Source organism: Anolis carolinensis, chromosome 5 (genome assembly GCF_035594765.1).
Source record: "Anolis carolinensis isolate JA03-04 chromosome 5, rAnoCar3.1.pri, whole genome shotgun sequence".
NCBI lineage: Eukaryota > Metazoa > Chordata > Lepidosauria > Squamata > Dactyloidae > Anolis > Anolis carolinensis.
Genome location: NC_085845.1, coordinates 200,398,718 through 200,418,303, shown reverse-complemented (window position 1 = coordinate 200,418,303; position 19,586 = coordinate 200,398,718). Strand labels below are relative to the sequence as shown.

At 42.0% G+C, this 19,586-nt stretch overlaps 2 protein-coding genes across 8 annotated transcripts in view; both read right to left on the bottom strand.

The window, feature by feature from the left end:
• LOC103278805 (collagen alpha-1(VII) chain) overlaps positions 1-505 on the bottom strand; it is a 93,855-nt gene extending 93,350 nt beyond the window's left edge. Inside the window, exon 1 of the mRNA XM_062983331.1 lies at positions 474-505. The gene's annotated coding sequence lies outside the window, so the exon portion shown is untranslated. The remainder of the gene's footprint in view (positions 1-473) is intronic.
• Positions 506-1,192: 687 nt separating this feature from the next.
• LOC103278810 (collagen alpha-1(VII) chain) overlaps positions 1,193-19,586 on the bottom strand; it is a 127,488-nt gene continuing 109,094 nt past the window's right edge. For 5 of the 7 annotated variants that reach the window (XM_062983326.1, XM_062983327.1, XM_062983323.1 and 2 more), the window contains 7 exons: positions 17,920-18,168; positions 16,464-16,580; positions 14,828-14,959; positions 5,563-5,643; positions 5,418-5,480; positions 2,008-2,043; positions 1,194-1,458 (listed from right to left, as the gene is read on the bottom strand). In XM_062983326.1, coding sequence (XP_062839396.1) covers positions 1,384-1,458; positions 2,008-2,043; positions 5,418-5,480; positions 5,563-5,643; positions 14,828-14,959; positions 16,464-16,580; positions 17,920-18,168 — 753 coding nt within the window. In that variant the 3' untranslated portion in view covers positions 1,194-1,383. Of the gene's footprint in view, positions 1,459-2,007; positions 2,044-5,417; positions 5,481-5,562; positions 5,644-14,827; positions 14,960-16,463; positions 16,581-17,919; positions 18,169-19,586 lie in introns of all 7 variants that reach the window. The other 2 variants (XM_062983325.1, XM_062983330.1) reach the window with 2 other exon arrangements.

Genomic DNA, 19,586 nt, shown 5'->3' with positions numbered 1-19,586 from the left:
AACCAAATGGCCAACATAGAAGGAGAACGTTGGGTCTGATAGTCCTTCTAAACATCTTATGATGAAAAACAGTTGCCCTTACTAGCATTTCTGAAGTCAAACAGATAATGTTACATTCAATGGTGTTAATTTAGTTTTAGATTTCAGTCATTATATCCCCGGTGGCGCAATGTGCTGGGCGAACTGCTGACCGACAGGTCGGCGGTTTGAATTCAGGGAGAGCAGGTGAGCTCCCTCTGTCAGCTCCAGCTCCCCATGCGGGGAAATGAGAGAAGCCTCCCACAGGACGGTAAAACATCCAGGCATCCCCAGGGCAACGTCCTTGCAGATGGTCAATTCTCTCACACCTGAAGCAACTTGCAGTTTCTCAAGTCACTCCTAACACGAAAATTTTTTATATCCATTGCTGTTGTGACTTGTACATGAAATTTGGAATATTGTTAAAACCATATAACCATTTCTTTGGTGCTCACCTTCTCGCCAGAGTTTCCTGGCTCTCCAGGTTCTCCCTGGAAGAAGAAAGGAAGGAAAGAAGGAAGGAAGTTAGGAAGGAAGGAAGGAAGGAAGGAAGGAAGGAAGGAAGGAAGGAAGGAAGGAAGATGGTCTTCAGACTATGCATACTGTATGCTTTCCATCAATCTTTGCAGAAATGTGTCAGTAACATTTGCATCATATGTCTTTAAGGTGGGAGGTGGGAAGTATGCTTTGGGTTTTTAATTTTATTAATATTATTTTTAGAGAGCAGAACATTTATTTTTAGTTTTAACAGGTGTGTAAGTGTAAGGTACCTTTTCTCCTTTCTGGCCTGGGCTTCCCAGAGAACCTTTTTCTCCCTGCAAAGGCAAATATCCAGTCTTAAGAGACCACGGCTCTTTCCATTGACTAGAATCCCACATTGGTTAGAAACACTAACTTTTCTCTGGACATGGGAATGCTGAATTGGAGACTGACATTGGCCCAGCATCCTTTAGCACTGGCACACTTGTACTTTAAAGCAATAGCTCAATAAAAAAGATATATTTGGTTGCCAGCAAAAACAAAGCAGATAGGAACCAAACCATAACACCATAATACCAAAAGTCTTTCTCAATGCATACTATGGATGCATCTACACTGTAGAATGAATGCAGTTCGACACCACTTGAACTCTCATGGCTCAATGTTATGGACTCCTGGGAGTTGTAGTTTTACCAGGTCTTTAGTGCAGGTACTTTAGCAAACTACAACTCCCACGATTCCATAGCATTGAGACACTGCAGCAAAAGCAGTACCAAACTGCATTCATTCTGTGGTGCAGATGCATCTTGTGTGTCCTCACTATAGACTCTACTTTACCCATCAGCCCAAAAGTATCAGCTGCTGTTCAATGACATGCTTTTACAATTACAGGAAATAAATACTGGCCTTTTGATCTCGATTGGCTCCAAAATCTCCATCCACTGTGTCCGATTCTTGCTTCTAAGGAGAAAAAAACATCACTCTCCTTAATGTATCTTTTTAAAATCCTGCCTTTTATGTTCCAGCTTTAACAATACATTTTTTCCAGCTGCGCAACTAGGAAGATTTTAAAATCCCAGCAATGAAGAAATTGTTGTTATCAATGCCTGAATTATTGCATTATCTCCCAAACATCTGGGCCCTCCGAGGTTCCAATATAAAGGACTTGGAACTACAGTAGAGTCTCACTTATCCAACGTTCTGGATTATCCAACGCATTTTTGTAGTCAATGTTTTCAATACATCGTGATATTTTGGTGCTAAATTTGTAAATACAGCAATTACTACATAGCATTACTGTGTATTGAACTACTTTTTCTGTCAAATTTGTTGCATAACATGATGTTTTGGTGCTTAATTTGTAAAATCATAACGTAATTTGATGTTTAATAGGCTTTTCCTTAATCCCTCCTTATTATCCAACATATTCACTTATCCAACAATCTGCTGGCCCGTTTATGTTGGATAAGTGAGATTCTACTGTATAATGATTTCAAAGCCAAGGTTTACCTTAATTCTCCTTGTTCTTTGCGCCCCAGGATAAGCCTTGAAAATCAAACAGAAACAGGGGCAGAAATGATTAAAATAAATTATACAAATAGCATAAACATTCAGCTAAAGATCAACGTTTTTGGACCGAGATGCAGATACAGGGTTGAGTATCTTGGAAAGATTATTTAAAGCCTAGAGTTTGCATCTGCACTGCAGAATTATAGCAGTTTGATGCCACTTTAACTGCCATGATGCAATGCTATCAAATTTTGGGAATTGTAGTTTTGTGAGACATTTAACTTTCTCAATCAGTTAGTTCTGGTGCCACAGCAAACTACAAATCCCAGGATTCCACAGGATGGAGCCATGACAGTTAAAGTGGTTTCAATCTGCTGTAATTCGGCAGTGTGGATGGGAAGATTTTTTCCCCCTCTAGCTCAACTGGGAGATTCCTGGTAATTGTAGGACTTGATCCCATCCAGTGATCAAATAAACTGTTTAAAGTGACTGTTTATTCCTTATGTTCTCTGTGTGGATTCAGAAAGACTGTTATATATATTGTCGCCTTGTTTGAACTTTTGAACTGAAGTAAAGATACTGTTACTTGTTACACAAGCCTGAATGACATTTTATTATACTGCAGGGTTTATCTTGATTCAGAAACTGTGGTAAAGCTGCTATTTATTTATTTCTACAACCCTCAACAATTTACACTGTAGAATGCATGCCGTTTGAACTTCCATGGTTCATTGTTATGTGTAATGAAGTATGAATTTCGGTTTACAGATGTTATGTTTAATTGTGTGTATACGTTTTAAAAGGGTAAGTATTAGAGTTACCAGTGTGTGGGGGATGGTAGCCAGCTCAGCATTCTGAGGCAGGTTGCCATAGAAAAGTAGCTGCTTCTGTAGAAATGTAACTATTTCGAAGCTAGCAAGAAAGGGGCGGAGCTAGCTGGATGAAAAAGGAGGGAATGTTTTAAAAAGAGTTCAGTCTGTAATCGGAGGAATCACAGGGAAAGACTGGTTCTGAGGTGGTTAGAACCAGAGAAATTCAAATGTCAGTCTGTGCTCTGATGAGGCACAGGGAAGATTGATTCTAGGTTGATGAGATCAAGGAGACTCAATTGTTCATTTTGAGTCGGTTTTAAATAAGTTTGGTGACTTATTTAATGTAGTCTCTGTCCTGGAAAGGCACAGAGAATCTGTGATAGTATATCACAGGGGTGACTGTGGTTTGAAATCACTGGATAGTCCAAGTTTCAGACTTTGGGAACCAATCCCAGCTGGACTCACAGAGATCCATTGAAGACAGTTAGAAAGGAGCAGAGGAATAGGTTTTAACTACTTTAAGTAAAAGAAGTGATACTTTAGAGAGTTTGATTCATCTCATTCTAGTATTTTAACTGTTAATAAGAATACCTCTAAGTGAGAAACAACATTGTAACCACTGAGCTTGTGCCTGAATAAACTTGTTATTGTTCTTCCAACATCTAAGCCTCTGTCGCATATATTCTAAACCAAGTTACGCTACCCTTTAAAGTAAAAGTAAACATCTCCCTGTATCTTTGGTGGTTGCATCTTTACAAATTGGTGGCAGTCGATATTAGTTCTTTACAAATTTGGGGCAGCGGGTGGGATAAAAAGATTCTCCCTGCCTGAAAGAGCCTTAGACGTTCATAGTCCCTTGCACTATGGAACTCTGGGAGTTGTCGTTTGGTCAGGCACCAGCACTTTAAAGACCTTGTAAAACTACAACTCCCATGATCACATGCATACCATTGAATCAGGGCAGTTCAAGTGATGTTAAAGTGCATTAATTCTACAATGTATATGCACCAAAGGTCCACTGTGTTGAGGACATTACAGTGACTCTGTTATTCCTTTTCTGATATCCACTTGTCTATCTTTTCTATTTCGTCTTCCTCCTCCTTTCGCAGTTGGCAATTAGGATAAATTGTGTTTTTCCCTCATATATCTGAACCGATTGCTTGAGGAGAGCCTTTGAAATCAGGACATGCCGCTTTAGGGCTGGAGGTTGCCCACAAATAAACAAAGGAAAGGAGGCTGAGCAAGGAGGTCGCACCCACACACCCAAAGGTTTGTTGTGTGTTTCAGATTTAAAAGAGCATAAACAACTAAATTCGATCTTCACCTTCTGGTTACTGAACCAGCCATACTGGCCCAGGTTCGTCCAAGAGCCGGACATCAGTCTTTGTCTTTTTCATCCTTTCTTGTGACACTACTGTGGCATCTTACCATTAATCACTGTTTCAGTTAACTGACTTGGAAGGCATAGTCAAGCATGGTTTTATTATGGAAAGGACATTAACGTCTGCAAGAGTATTCATGGGAAAAAGAAGGTTTTTAATAAAGATATTCTCCAAATATTTCCCCATGAAACATTTCCCCAGGGCCAGGCTGTGCCGCAGCTGGTTAGTAGCCAACTGCAGCAAATCACTACTGGCCGAGAGGCCATGAGATCGAAGCCTGGGTTGGATTAAGCTCCCGACCATTAATAGCCTAGCTTGCTGTTGACCTAAGCATCTCGAAAGACAGTTGCATCTGTCGAGTAGAAAATATAGGTACCGCTTTATGCAAGGAGGCTAATTTAACTAATTTGCGACACCATTAAACTTCGAGCAGTGTGTGGAAAAGAATAAGGAAGTACTTCATCTAGGACTCAGTGTCACAAATGGACGATGAAACGGCAGCTCCCCCTGTGGCCGGAATTGAGCATATGCTCATGAAGCCGGAAGCTGGAAAATGTTAAATTGCCTCTGTGTCTGTCTATATGTCATATGTCCAATGGCACTGAATATTTGCCATGTATATGTGCATTGTAATCTGCCCTGAGTCTCTTTTGGGGTGAGAAGGGCAGAAAATAAATAAATAAGAAGTTGATCATATAGTTGCACTGGAGGACCTAGAGATTCCCAGAGAAGTGATATCTCAATTTTCTAGCATTTTTCTATTAATAGTTTTCCCAATTTCACCAGGGCCCTGTTTCCCCAACCTAGTAGTGTCTGGTGGCTTCTGTGTTAGTAAGGTTTGAGTTCTCTCCAATTTTCAGCCTGATCATTCAAGGTACTGAATCTTGTTCCCAAGATAACCATAGCATTTAAATGACTACTAAAGTTCAGACTAAAGTCAGGAACAGATTAATTGCCCTGCTGGCACAGAAGACACTAGCTGGTACTGTTACTGGATTCAAGTGGAATTTCCCATTCAATCTTACCTAGAAAGGACTCGGATGCAATGTGGAATCTTCAGCCCCATTTACATTGCCAAATAATCCAGTTTCTGACTCCAGATTGTCTGCTTTGAACTGGATTATATGATAGCGTAGATCCAGCCTTCTATTTTCAAAGTTCTACAACTGAGCCAAAGTCTCCTCTCAATTTATCTACAACTCAATTGGCTACTCACTCCATTCCCAGCATGAAATCCCACCAGGGTTTCTTTAATTCCAAGAGCACCAGGAGAGCGGACCTGAGAAACCACAGCAAGACATGAAGTCATTTGCAATCTCAACAAGGTTTTCGTGGGTGAGAAGTTGGGAGAAGGACTTTACCGTGAGGTTTTGGTTGTCCGCCGTTCTTCGAACTCTGGGGTTCCTTGTTTCCGCAGCATTAGCAGAAGCATCGGTGCTTTCCTGGTTGAAGGAAGATGCCAAGAGTTAAGAGAGATCTGCATTCTTTTCCTACAACCCTGCTCTTGGTTATAAGCCCAGCACTTGAGATTTATGTTTCATGAATATATACATAAAGGGCTTGGAAGCAGTATGTGTCAACAGCATCTAGCAGTCTTAATAAACCAGAAAATCGAATACGAATCAACCATGTAATGTTGCAGCTCAAAAAGCCAATGTGGTTCTAGGATGTATTAACAGGAATATAGTGTCTAGATGGAGGGAAGTCATAGTTGTTGGAGGTTGTAGATATAAATAAATAGAAGCTTTACCACAGTATCTGAACCAAGATTTACCCTGCAGTATAATAAAGTGTCACTCAGGCTTGTGTAACAACTAACAGTATCTTTACTTCAGTTCAAAAGATCAAACAGGGCAACAATATATACAGCAGTCTCTCTGAATTCACACAGATAACAGATTGAATAAACAGTCCTTTTATACAGTCTTTAAATGTGCCTCATTTGCCTTATGTGTCGCACCTCAGAGTAGTTCACCTTGCTATAGATATCCAGTCAGACACAGAAGGAAGTCTTTTATAGTTTTATTAAGCAAAGCAATTATATAAATCAAAGCAGGCAGTTGAAAAAGGTTTTCAAAGTTGCACGGAAAGAGTCAATAAGAGTCCAAATACATCATAAGTCATGAAAGGTCTATAAGTCCATAAAACACAGCAAAACTAATAATCTATGAGGCAAGGCTATAGTCAGTGGTAATAATCCATGAAGCAAGGCAGTAGATCCCAAGACCCAAAGGCCCAAAGTACAAAGATCCAGAAACACTCTTCTTAGGCATGAAACGAGAACATCCACACAGATGAAGCGAGGATTTGCTTTGACAAAGAGCTATCTGCAAAACACACATTTAAAAGCAACCCAGAAAGGTATTTCTTTTCCCAGAACTGGCCTCTTTCTTTCCCGCCAGTCTCTCACTGCTTTGGACCTGAGAACCCCTCCAAGATAGACGGTCCTCCCTAGATAAATCAATGCTTATACTATCGTTATCTTGCACCTGAGACGGAGCTGAGCTCTCTCACTCATTAACCAGGACTTGAGAATTCTCTCGCTCATTATTTCCCATGGGAATGTCAGCCTGTCTGTTATCTATAGTTTCGGGGGTCAACAGTTTATTCTGCTCAAACTGCAATTCTCCAGCCTCTGAGTCAGCCTGCATTTCCAAGCCATCAACTTCTGACACTCTTGAATCTGAAATCCAAAATCCCCTTCCTCATCTTGACTCTGGCTGGCCTGTGGCTGGGTCACAACACTATGAATGATCAGGCTTCGAAGAGTTGGCAGCCATTTCCTTCCTATTTCCAGTCAGCACTCTCTTCACTCTCCGAGGTGAATGTGGCAGTTAAAACCATTTGTCTCAGCAGCAAGCTAGAGACAGTAGCCAATCAGAATTCTGGTTCCTGGCTGGCTCAGCCAATCAGCTGTCGACACATGCCTTTCCAGTCAACACATTATATCATGGTGTCTTTTTACAAATCCTCACATAGTCCCACTCTCTTCTGCTCTGGTCAGATTTCACCTTGAATAACCCTATGTCCAGTTCTGATATTCTCTGTTTAGAAATATATTGATGAGCTGGAATGATAAGAAGGGACATTGTAGCCATGTTTAGATATTTGAAAGGAGGGGTTGCTGTGAGTTTTCCGGGCTGTATGCCCATGTTCGAGAAGCATTCTCTCCTGACATTTCACCCACATCTATGGCAGGTATCCTCAGTGATTGTGAGGTCACAACTTCTGAGGATATCTGTCATAGATGTGGGCAAAACATCAGAAGAGAATGCTTCTGGAACACAGCCATACAGCCTGAAAAACTCACAGCAACCCAGTGATTCCAGCCATGAAAGCCTTCGACAACACATTTGAAAGGATGTCACATTGAAGATGGAGTAGGCTTGTGTTCTCCTGCTTTAAGAGAAAAGGGCACCATACAATGGATATTCCACCTGAATATTGGAAAGAACTTCCTGAAGATAAGAGCTATTTGATGGTAGAATAGGTTGCCTCAATCTGGTTGAGTTTCCTTCTCTGGAGGTATTTACACATAGGATGGGTGGCCATCTGTTAGGAGTGCTTAGATTGTGTCTTCCTGCATGGTAAGAGGTTGGGCTGGATGGCCACTTGGGTCTCTTCTAAGTGTCGTGTTCCATGATTCTATTTGAAAGACTGCATTTAAGGTTCTCTTCGGTAGATTGCATCTCTCTCTATGCAACTCAGACCATCTGGTATTCCTTGACTGATTCCTTTCAGGTTCCCGTGTCAAAGCATTAACCAGAACTGACCTTCTTGGCTTTTGAAATTACGAGGGTTGAATGAAAAGTAATGCCTCCACCTTCGTTACTTGGGTTTGGAAGGGAATATGTTAATAAATCAAACGCAGAAATAATCCTTAGAATGTGCTCTTCAACTACTATGATTCACTTTTCCACATAATCACCAGACAATCAGATACATTTCTGCCAACGATGAACAAGTTTTCTGAAACCATCACAGAAGAAGTCGATACTCTGCTTCTGCAACCGGCGTCTCGCAGTTCTCTCAACATCTTCATCAGAAGCATAATGATGTCCCTACAGATTTTCTTTCATTATCGGGAACAGATGGATTCTCTGATGAATCTCCTTTGGGGTGACACCTTCTGCTGTCAAGAATTGAATGACTGCACATTGATTAAGTTGCATTGACTGACTGCACAGGGTTCCATACTTCGCACTTTAACAACACAACCGTTCAATGCTAAGGCTTCCCCGTCTGCCCAGGGTTCCATACTTTGCACTTTAACAACACAACCGTTCAATGCTAAGGCTTCCCCGTCTGCCCAGGGTTCCATACTTTGCACTTTAACAACACAACCGTTCAATGCTAAGGCTTCCCCGTCTGCCCAGGGTTCCATACTTTGCACTTTAACAACACAACCGTTCAATGCTAAGGCTTCCCCGTCTGCCCAGGGTTCCATACTTTGCACTTTAACAACACAACCGTTCAATGCTAAGGCTTCCCCGTCTGCCCAGGGTTCCATACTTTGCACTTTAACAACACAACCGTTCAATGCTAAGGCTTCCCCGTCTGCCCAGGGTTCCATACTTTGCACTTTAACAACACAACCGTTCAATGCTAAGGCTTCCCCGTCTGCCCAGGGTTCCATACTTTGCACTTTAACAACACAACCGTTCAATGCTAAGGCTTCCCCGTCTGCGCAGGGTTCCATACTTTGCACTTTAACAACACAACCGTTCAATGCTAAGGCTTCCCCGTCTGCCCAGGGTTCCATACTTTGCACTTTAACAACACAACTGTTCAATGCTAAGGCTTCCCCATCTGCGCAGGGTTCCGTACTTCACACTTCAACGACACAACCATTCAATGCTAAGGCTTCCTGCCAAATGGAACTAACCGTAGAGGAGAGTCTACTGAACAAGTCAGTAACTGCCGCAGACTAGGACTACCATCTGTTGAGGAGTTACGAAGGTGGAGGCATTACTTTTCATTCAACCCTTGTAGAAGAGACCTGTTGCTTTTAGTATCTTTGACTTATGGGTTTGCTGTAAGTCAAAGCAGATTCAAAGACTCTTCATACCAGCAGCAACAGGATGTTAAAACTCACACTCTTAGGTTTGTGATGGAGAGTCATCCCATCACTGTGAGGTGATCCTCAGCTCAGAATTGAAGAACAACAAATACTTAATAGGTTCTCAAACTCTGAAAATGGGTTTCGCTTTGCTTGCTTGCCTGCATATGTTGAGCAGCAATGCAAGGGGACAAAGCATCCGGGGGAAGGAGTCTATGTGCCTTGCAAAACCCTTGGTTGTATCATCATCCTCGGTCCCCTGCATGGCAAGCAATTCTGGCAAGCAGCATGCCAAGGCAGCCACAGGGCATTCGTTGCGTTCTGATTGAGGATTTGTGCCCAGAAAGGGGACACAATCTAGACAAACATTAGAAGTGTTGCGCCAATAAGAAAAGGAGAAAATGAGGGAGGAAAGATATCCGAGTGAGCTGCAGAACGGGAACAGTGTCCTGTTCATTCATCAGTCAGGGAGAAAAACTCCAAAAACAGGACACAGCTTGAGAAGGTGACCCTTTTAGACTACAGTCTAAAAAACAGTTTGGAAGAAGGCAATTTACAGGTAAAAACCAGAAAAAGGGTTAATATCATTCAAGATGTGCAGTTGTTTCTCATTAGCTAGTTAGTAGCCAGCTTCAATAAATCACTATTGACCAAGAGGTCATGAGTTTGAAGCCAGCCCGGGTCAGATTGAGCTCCTGACCATTAATAGCCTAGCTTGTTGTTGACCTAAGCAACTCGAAAGACAGTTGCATCTGTTGAGTAGAAAAATTTAGTTATGTCTTTATGCGGGGGAGGCTAATTTAACTAATTTATGACACCATAAAAATGTCCATCAGCATGTGTAAGAATGAGGAAGTACTCCCTCAAGGACTTGGTGTCACAAATGGATGATGAAGTGGCAGCTCCCTCTGTGGCCAGAATCGAGCATACCCTCATGAAGCCGGAAGCTGGAAAATGTTAAATAGCCTCTGTGTCCGTGTCTGTATGTCGTATGTCTAATGGCATTGAATGTTTACCATGTATATTGTGATCCTCCCTGAGTCTCTTTGGGGTGAGAAGGGCAGAATATAAATACTGTAAATACATAAATGAAAATTAGAACTCGCAACTCAAGACCTTGGTCAGACCACACCTAGAGAACTCTGTCCAATTCTGCAATTTAATGGTGACAAGCTGGAATGTGTCCAGAGGAAGGCAACGAAAATGATCAAGGGTCTGGGGAACAACCCCTATGAGGAGCGGCTGAAAGAGCTGGGCATGTTTAGCCTGCAGAAGAGAAGGCTGAGAGAAGACATGATAGCCATGTACAAATATGTGAGGGGAAGTCATAGGGAGGAGGGAACAAGCCTGTTTAGTGCTGCCCTAGAGATTAGGACATGAAACAATTGCTTCAAACTACAGGAAAGGAGATTCCACTTGAACATGAGGAAGAGCTTCCTCACTGTGAGAACCGTTCAGCAGTGGAACTCTCTGCCCCAGAGAGTGGTGGAGGCTCCTTCTTTGGAGGCTTTTAAGCAGAGGCTGGATGGCCATTTGTCAGGGGTGCTTTGAATGCGATTCCATAGCATTGGGACATGGAAGTTAAAGTGGAGTCGAACTGTATTAATTCTACAGTGTGGATGCACCATAAGCAGTGAGTCCGTCTTCTTTTCAAATGCTTGCCGTGACTTTGCACAAGCGTCAGTTTTGCTCAGGCAGTGGAATGCGAGCCCACTGCTCCGTTTTAATATCAGTTCATCTCTGATATTATTCTCTTCTCCAACCATCAACTTTTAAAAACTCCCATTGGTTGCATCATTTCAAATTGATTGTAAAGCACCCGAATCCCTTTCCTCCTGTCAACTTCGTCTCTGTTTCTAAATCTGGAGCAGTTTTCAATAAACTGCAGAGTCCCCAGTGGGTGATCGTATATAGGGAAATTAGAGCCGATAGCATTATTTAATTAAGAGCCGTTTTAAATGAAACCATGGGGCTAGAAAAACCACTTTGATTAAACTCCCAGAAAACCAGTTCATAAACAAGAGCAAAAATAGCCTAGGCGATGCCTTGCAATGGGCTAGTTTTTGTTGAATGAGTTTGTGAGTTGAATGTGTCCATCATTTGTGCCCAAGAGCTGATTGAAAGGGAAGGAGCCATGGGTTGGTGAGAGAGTGCTCCGTGCAGTCATGCCAGCCACATGGCCTTGGAGGTGTCTACGGACAACGCCGGCTCTTTGGTTTAGAAATAGAGATGAGTGTTGCACCTCAGGTTAACTTCATCTTGCTAAAGACACCAGTTTGCACACAGAATGTAGTCCTTTGTAGTTTTATTAGGAAATAGAGAAAAGGCGGTTCATAAAAGGCAAAAGTTTAGTTCCAAAAGATAGTTGCAAAACAAGGCTGTAAGAAACAAATCCACAGAGCCAATAGACATAAAGCAAAGTCCTTTCAATAGACACCAAAGTCCAAGAAACGAGGATACATCCAAGCCATGTACAAATACGTGAAGGGAAGTCATAGGGAGGAGGGAGCAAGCTTGTTTTCTGCTGCCCTGCAGACTAGGAAAGGAGATTCCACCTGAACATCAGGAAGAACTTCCTCACTGTGAGGGCTGTTCAGCAGTGGAACTCTCTGCCCCGGGCTGTGGTGGAGGCTCCTTCTTTGGAGGCTTTTAAACAGAGGCTGGATGGCCATCTGTCAGGGGTGGTTTGAATGCAATTTCCTGCTTCTTGGCAGGGGGTTGGACTGAATGGCCCATGAGGTCTCTTCCAACTCTACTATTCTATGATTCTATGATTCTAAGCCATAAGATAATGTGGGAAAGCAGTCTTGGTTCTTGATTCGAGCAAGAAATTGCTTTGACAAAGATTTCCCTCTCAGCCGACTGCTTTAATAGCATAACATGAAGGCATTTCTTTGCCCTTGGACCTCCCTCTTATTTGCTATTCTGAGACTTCTGCGCAACCCCCAAAATTCCAAACGACTAGCTGGATCTAGAGATGCGGCCCCATCGTCAAGGCCACAGGCCTCGTTAGTGTTATCAGGCCGAGGCTGGGAGCTGCTCTCCCTTCCTGCTTCTTGCACCTGAGAACCATCCTCATTAACAACATCATTTCTCCCTGCTCCTCATTTTCCACAGCAGGAACATCCTGCACCTGAAACCCATAATTCCCATCAGAGTCATCTTGAAACTCATCCTGAACCTGAATCCCATCATCTTGAAACTGCATCCCAGAATCTTCATCAGAATCACACAGAGGCTGAGTCACAACAACGAGCACCAACTCCCAGAGTCAGACACAACTAGACTTAAAGTCAGGAGGAAACTTTTACTTTTTTATCCTGTGCTAGTGGCATCATTAGAGCAGGTTGGCATTGACTAGAGCAGGCATGGGCAAAATTCGGCCCTCCAGGTGTTTTGGACTCCAACTCCCACAATTCCTAACGGCCTACCGGCCGTTAGGAATTGTGGGAGTTGGAGTCCAAAACACCTGGAGGGCCGAAGTTTGCCCATGCCTGCTCTAGAGAGATACAAATATAACTTTTATTCCCCTATTTGACAATGACATGCCTCATACCTAATTCTGAATTGTGTGTGTCGGCTACCCTCTAGTGGATGCTATATTAATAGGCATGATTGTATATATTCCAGTAAAATGGGGAGAAATTGGGTGGTCCTCGAGTTCCTCTGACTGTAAGCTCCTGCAATGCTAGCCAAAGAATGCTGGGGTCTGTAGTCCACCAACATCCAGTAAACCTTGCTATTTCCAGTTTGACAATAAAGTCTTCTGGTTGTCATTGTTGTGTGCCTTCAAGCCATTTCTGACTTATGGCAGCCTACAATATACAGTAGAGTCTCACTTATCCAACATAAACGGGCTGACAGAACGTTGGAGAAGTAAAAATGTTGGATAATAAGGAGGGATTAAGGAAAAGCCTATTAAACATCAAATTACATTATAATTTTACAAATTAAGCACCAAAACATAATGTTTTACAACAAATCAACAGAAAAAGCAGTTCAATACACGGTAACATAATGTAGTAATTACTGTATTTATGAATTTAATATCTCAATGTATTGAAAACATTGACTACAAAAACATTGACTCTAAAAACGCCAACTGCGTTGGATAATACAGAATGTTGGATAAGTGGAAGTTGGATAAGTGAGACTCTACTGTAGATTTAATGAGCTAAATAAAGAAACAGAGATCGATAATGGGCACCATATGCTTTGCTTGCTTTATTCAGAAGTCAATGTCTGTGAATGCCAACTCAAAGGGCAAAGGGATATAAAGAGGAAGTAACCAGGAGTTTCTTCTCTGAGATTTATAAAAAGAGGCTGGATGATCATCTGTTGGGAGGGCTTGAATGGTGTCTTCCTACATTGCAGGAATGGAGTTGGACTGGATGGCCTTTGGGATCTCTTCCAAATATATTATGCTGTCTTATGTATTTCTGCAGAGGTAGAACAGAGGGCCTAAAGTTCAACGTGCAAGAACTTGAAATTATGGAGTTGGAAGAGAATATAATTATTTATGTATTTATTTATTATAATATTTAAATCCGGCCCTTCTCACCTAATAGGGGACTCAGGGCAGCTTACAATAAAACACATATATAAAATTGTACAATACATTGTGAATCAATTAAAAAGTTATTAAATTACATCAGACATTCATAAAAACACTTATAAAATACAGATGGGCATAATTACTGTATATACTTGAGTATAAGCCTAGTTTTTCAGCCCTTTTTTAGGACTGAAAAAAAAAACCTCCTCAGCTTATACTCGGGTGAGGGTCCTGGTGAGCTTATATTCAGGTCGCCTTATACACAAGTATATATGGTATATTTATTACTGTATTTTTCTCTATTATTATTGGTATTATTATATTTATTATTTTACTCTATTAATTATTATTATTAAATTTATTATTTTACTCTATTATTGTTGTTACAGTAGAGTCTCAGGTGATATAATCGTTTTAAGAGCATATTCTGTGTCCCACTTACATGGGAATCACCAACCTCCACAGAAGCAGAAAGTGGTGTCTTAACTCTGACGATTTTTAATCCAGATCTTAATCAAGTATATAACGACAAACGATGCTATTGCCTAAAATGATGGAAAGTGGAGCCCGGGGAGCCCGCCCATTGCTGCCATTGAGACGGATCTGGCCATATTTTCCGGCTGCAGTACAAATATAGCTATCCGGCTAGCCTCGATTTTCGGGACGTGTGTGAAAACAAATACAGAAGTCTACTGGTATCCGGCCAGCAGAAACAAATCGAGGTTCAGCCGAAATGCACAAGCCTAGTGTCCAGCTTTCTTGCTTCTCTCAGCACCTTCTTCCAAAATGGCTGGCATCAGGGAAGCTACTGGATCTGCCTATGGTTCTCTCACATAAACTAACAATAAAGAACTGAACCCCTTCTAACTAAGGGAGGCCGAATTAGATGAAATAGTAAAGTCTCTGTGAGAGCATGGCATCCTCTATTTTGTCATCTAAGTCATCGATAAATACTGTCCGTAGACACTAGCATAAAGCAGTTCTTCCACAGGGTTTCCTGAAACCCACCAACCTCTTGCATGACTTGACTGTCTTCTTTCTCCTTCTTCTTCTCCCTTCGTCTTTTCTTCCTTGGCTCCTGCTCCTCTCTGGATGCCTGCTCTGAAGAACTACCTTCCACCTCCAGCTCAGGAAAAGGGGACACCTTTAGAGATAGAAGACAAGAAATAGTGATGGAAGAGCACAGCAAAGGAATTGTTTGGGGCTGAAAGTGTATTGGCTCAGTTCCAGTGTCTCAGAGAATGCCTGGGACGATGAACTCTTAACCTTAACTTTGTATCTCTGTCTAAGGAAGACTCCTCTGACTAGCTGCCAGAGCCACCTGGGATTTGTTGATCATAGAATCATAGGATCATAGAATAGTAGAGTTGGAAGAGACCACATGGGCCATCGAGTCCAACCCCCTGCTAAGAAGCAGGAAATCGCATTCAAAGCACCCCCGACAGATGGCCATCCAGCCTCTGCTTAAAAGCCTCCAAAGAAGGAGCCTCCACCACAGCCCGGGGGAGAGAGTTCCACTGTCGAACAGCCCTTCTCACAGTGAGGAAGTTCTTCCTGATGTTCAGGTGGAATCTCCTTCCCTGTAGTTTGAAGACATTGTTCTGTGTCCTAGTCTGCAGGGCAGCAGAAAACAAGCTTGCTCCCTCCTCCCTTTGACTTCCCTTCACGTATTTGTACATGGCTATCATGTCTCCTCTCAGCCTTCTCTTCTGCAGGCTAAACATGCCCAGCTCTTTAAGCCGCTCCTCATAGGGCTTGTTCTCCAGACCCTTGATAATTTTAGTTGCCCTCCTCTGGACGCTTTCCAGCTTGTCAACATCTCCCTTCAACTGTGGTGCCCAAAATTGGACACAGTATTCCAGGTGTGGTCTGACCAAGGCAGAATAGAGGGGAGCAGGACTTCCCTGGATCTAGACGCTATTCCCCTATTGATGCAGGCCAGAATCCCATTGGCTTTTTTAGCAGCCGCATCACATTGTTGGCTCATGTTTAACTTGTTGTCCACGAGGACTCCAAGGTCTTTTTCGCACACACTGCTGTCAAGCCAGGCGTCCCCCATTCTGTATCTTGATTTCCATTTTTTCTGCCAAAGTGAAGTCTCTTGCATTTGTCCCTGTTGAACTTCATTTTGTTAGTTTCGGCCTATCTCTCTAGTCTGTCAAGATCGTTTTGAATTCTGCTCCTGTCTTCTGGAGTGTTAGCTATCCCTCCCAGTTTTGTGTCGTCTGCAAACTTGATGATCGTGCCTTCTAACCCTTCGTCTAAGTCGTTAATAAAGATCCTGAACAGAACCGGGCCCAGGACGGAGCCCTGCGGCACTCCACTTGTCACTTCTTTCCATGATGAAGACGACGCATTGGTGAGCACCCTTTGGGTTCGTTCGCTTAGCCAATTACAGATCCACCTAACCGTAGTTTTGTCTAGCCCACATTTTACTAGTTTGTTTGCCAGAAGGTCGTGGGGGACTTTCTGTTCTAAAACCTGTGAAAGGTCACCCTTATCACTGACTTCTGCTTCCCTGTTAGCCTGCGGCCTTTCTGACAATTCAGAGCCTTCAACATTTCCTTGGTCAACCTGCATAAACACAAACCCCCTTCATCATCAGACTAAACCACAACACATAGCATTATCTACTTGACATTACATACCTTGAATGGGTCTTCACCAGTTTTCCTTATCTTTGGATTCTCTGTCACCTGAAGCGATGCATTCTCCAGAGAGTGGAATTGGGTCTCCAAATTGATGTGAATGGGTCCAAGTTCCAACTGAAGAAACAGAAGTGTCTTTTTTGGGTTGTCAAAGTATACATTCAACTAAACACAAGCCAGGTACGTGATGCTTCGGCACATTGTTTCAGCATATATTAATGAAAAATATCATTTTAAAGAAACAACAATTGCACTTGCAAGATCACATGAAGAATCCTATGTTAAATTTTGAGGTGCAGCAGTCAAATAGGCTGTTAACAACAGGTTTATTGAATAAATGTTTCAGGGAAGACAAACAGAGATGTAGGTCTCAAAACAAAAGCATTGCCTTCTATCAAGATTTTGCCAGGCAATGAAAATTTTCCTGACATTTCTAGCATTGCAGAGAGTGAAACATTAAAAACTGTCCACATTGAGGACTATTCTCTTTGCGGTGTTTACCTTCCCTTAGTACAGAACATTTAAACTTTCCTGGAGACACTTGATCCTTGCACAAGAAATGTACATAGAAAAGTTAGTAGGGGAAAGTGCTGAATTGAATTTATTCTCAGTGGGTTTCTGTGAGTTTTCCAGGCTGTATGGCCATGTTCCAGTAGCATTCTCTCCTGGAGTTTCACCCACACCTATAGCAGGCATTCTGGGGAAAACCTTTGACAACACAATTTATTCTCAAATTCCAAACTTTTGGCAAGGATATGGACAAAAAGGTGTATCCACATTGCAGAATTAATGCATTTTGACACTACTTTAACTACCATGTAATGGAATCCTGGGAGTTGTAGTATGGTAAGGCACCAGTACCTTTTGTCAGAGAAAGCTAAAGAACTTGTAAAACTACAACTGCTATGGTTACAGAGCATTGGACTGTGGCACTTAAAGTGGTGTCAAACTGGCACTTAAAGTGGTGTCAAACTGCGCCGGGCTGTGGCGCAGGCTGGTGAGCAGCCTGCTGCAATAAATCACTCTGACCATGAAGTCATGAGTTCGAGGCCAGCCCGTGGTGTGGTGAGCACCCGTCAATTAAAAAAAAATAGCCCCTGCTCGTTGCTGACCTAGCAACCCGAAAGATAGTTGCATCTATCAAGTGGGAAATAAGGTACCACTTATAAAAGTGGGGAGGCAAGTTTAACTAATTTACGACGTTGGAATGAGGAAGTGCGGTCAGAGTGGATGATGAAGCAGCTGCTCCCCCCTGTGGCCAGAATTGAACATCCCCTCAGGAGAAGGTTAAATTGCCTCTGTGTCTGTCTCTGTCTCGGTTCTATGTGTATTTGGGCATTGAACGTTTTCCCTATATGGGGTGAGAAAGGCGGAATATAAATACTGTAAAAAAATTAATTCTACAGTGTAGATGCATCTCCTTAACTACTTTAGAACTATAACGTTGGTATTTTACCTCTCCTTCCATCACTTTTCTTATTGACAATTCTTCCAGGGAGAAATTGTCTTCTTGAGACTCCAAAGTGGCATTTTCAGCAATTCCTCCCGGCTGTAGAAAGTCATAATTTCCAGCTGTTTCCCCTCCTTCTGGATTTTCTGTTGTTTTCATAGTTTCCATCTGGCGCAGCTGTAGGCTGCTGGCTGTTATTTCAGAAGTCCCTGAATTGCTATTAATAGGAGTTGTAAACTTCTCTTCTGCAACAGTCTAATGAAATAAGAAAACAATGTTCACGAGTCATGAGGGAAAACAAGAGCTGAATATAAAATTTCCTGCTGACTTGGCATTGTGCCTGGGAAGCAGCACTAATGGAACTGAAAGGTAAATAATAATAATTTCTCTATGCTGAATATTTTTTTAAATGATGGGTTTTGAAATTGCATTTAAAATAGTTTTCACTGGTTGCCATTACTGGATTGAAAACGGCTGGTGTCTACGGGTTCATCTGTACTGTAGGTTTAATGCAGTTTTGCACCACTTTAGCTGTCAAGGCTCACTGCTATGAAATCCTGGGAGTTGTGCTATATTGCCTTTCGATGCAAGAGTTGCGTAACTTAATTAACATATAACTCTGGGCTTATAGGTCTATGTTGTGCAATCTTGATGTAGGCTCCCTTTGAATCTATGATTTTTTTCCATGCTTGGATTTTAATATTATGAATAGCCATCCACTTCCATGAAAGTTAGAGATGCGGGACTCCTATGAAAGTGGGGGAAAACAGGAATAAAAATGCTAATTTTCTTTTACCTGAGAAAACACCTCCCTAGGAATTGCTCAATCATCCAGCATGACTGTATGGTCAACTTTTGCCAGAATTTGACCACAGAATTGTACTGAAGGATTTACAAATGTTTGGGCAAAGTTCCCTTTAGGAATCTCTTTAGGAAAGAAGGGAAGGGAAAGGAGGAAAGGATGGGAAAGGAGATGCAAGAGTGAGAGGTCAAATCTCTCAGGCTCTCTTTAATCTAACTACGGTAGTTATGGGTAAATGATTAGAGTGTCTATATTTATTTATTTACATTATTTATATTCTACCCTTCTCACCTCAAAGGGGACTCAGGGCAGATTACAATGCACATATATACATAGTAATTAGACATACGACATATAGACACACACAGAGGCAATTTAACATTTTCCAGCTCTGGCTTCATGAGGGTATGCTCGATTCAGGCCACAGGGGGAGCTGCTGCTTCACCGTCCACTTATAACATCGAGTCCTTGATGGTATTACTTCCTCATTCCTTTCCACATGCAATTTTATGGCATTGTAATTTAGTTAAATTAGCCTCCCACATAAAGCGTACCTAAATTTCCTACTTGACAGATGCAACTATCTTTTTGGCTCCTTAGGTAAACAGTGAGCTGGAGCTATAAATGGTCTGGGGGGGGGAAGGGGGTTTTTACCCGACTCGGGCTTTGATCTCATGACCTCTCAGACAGTAGTAATTTATTGGAGCTGGCTACTAACCAGCTGCACCACAGCCCGGCTCTGTGTATATGTGTATATAGACCCAAACACCACACAGTTCAACAATAAGCAATAATTTTATTAATAAAAGACTATATTATAGAGAAGGCAGTTTCAAAAATGAATAGACAATAATGCAAAAGTCATTCCAAA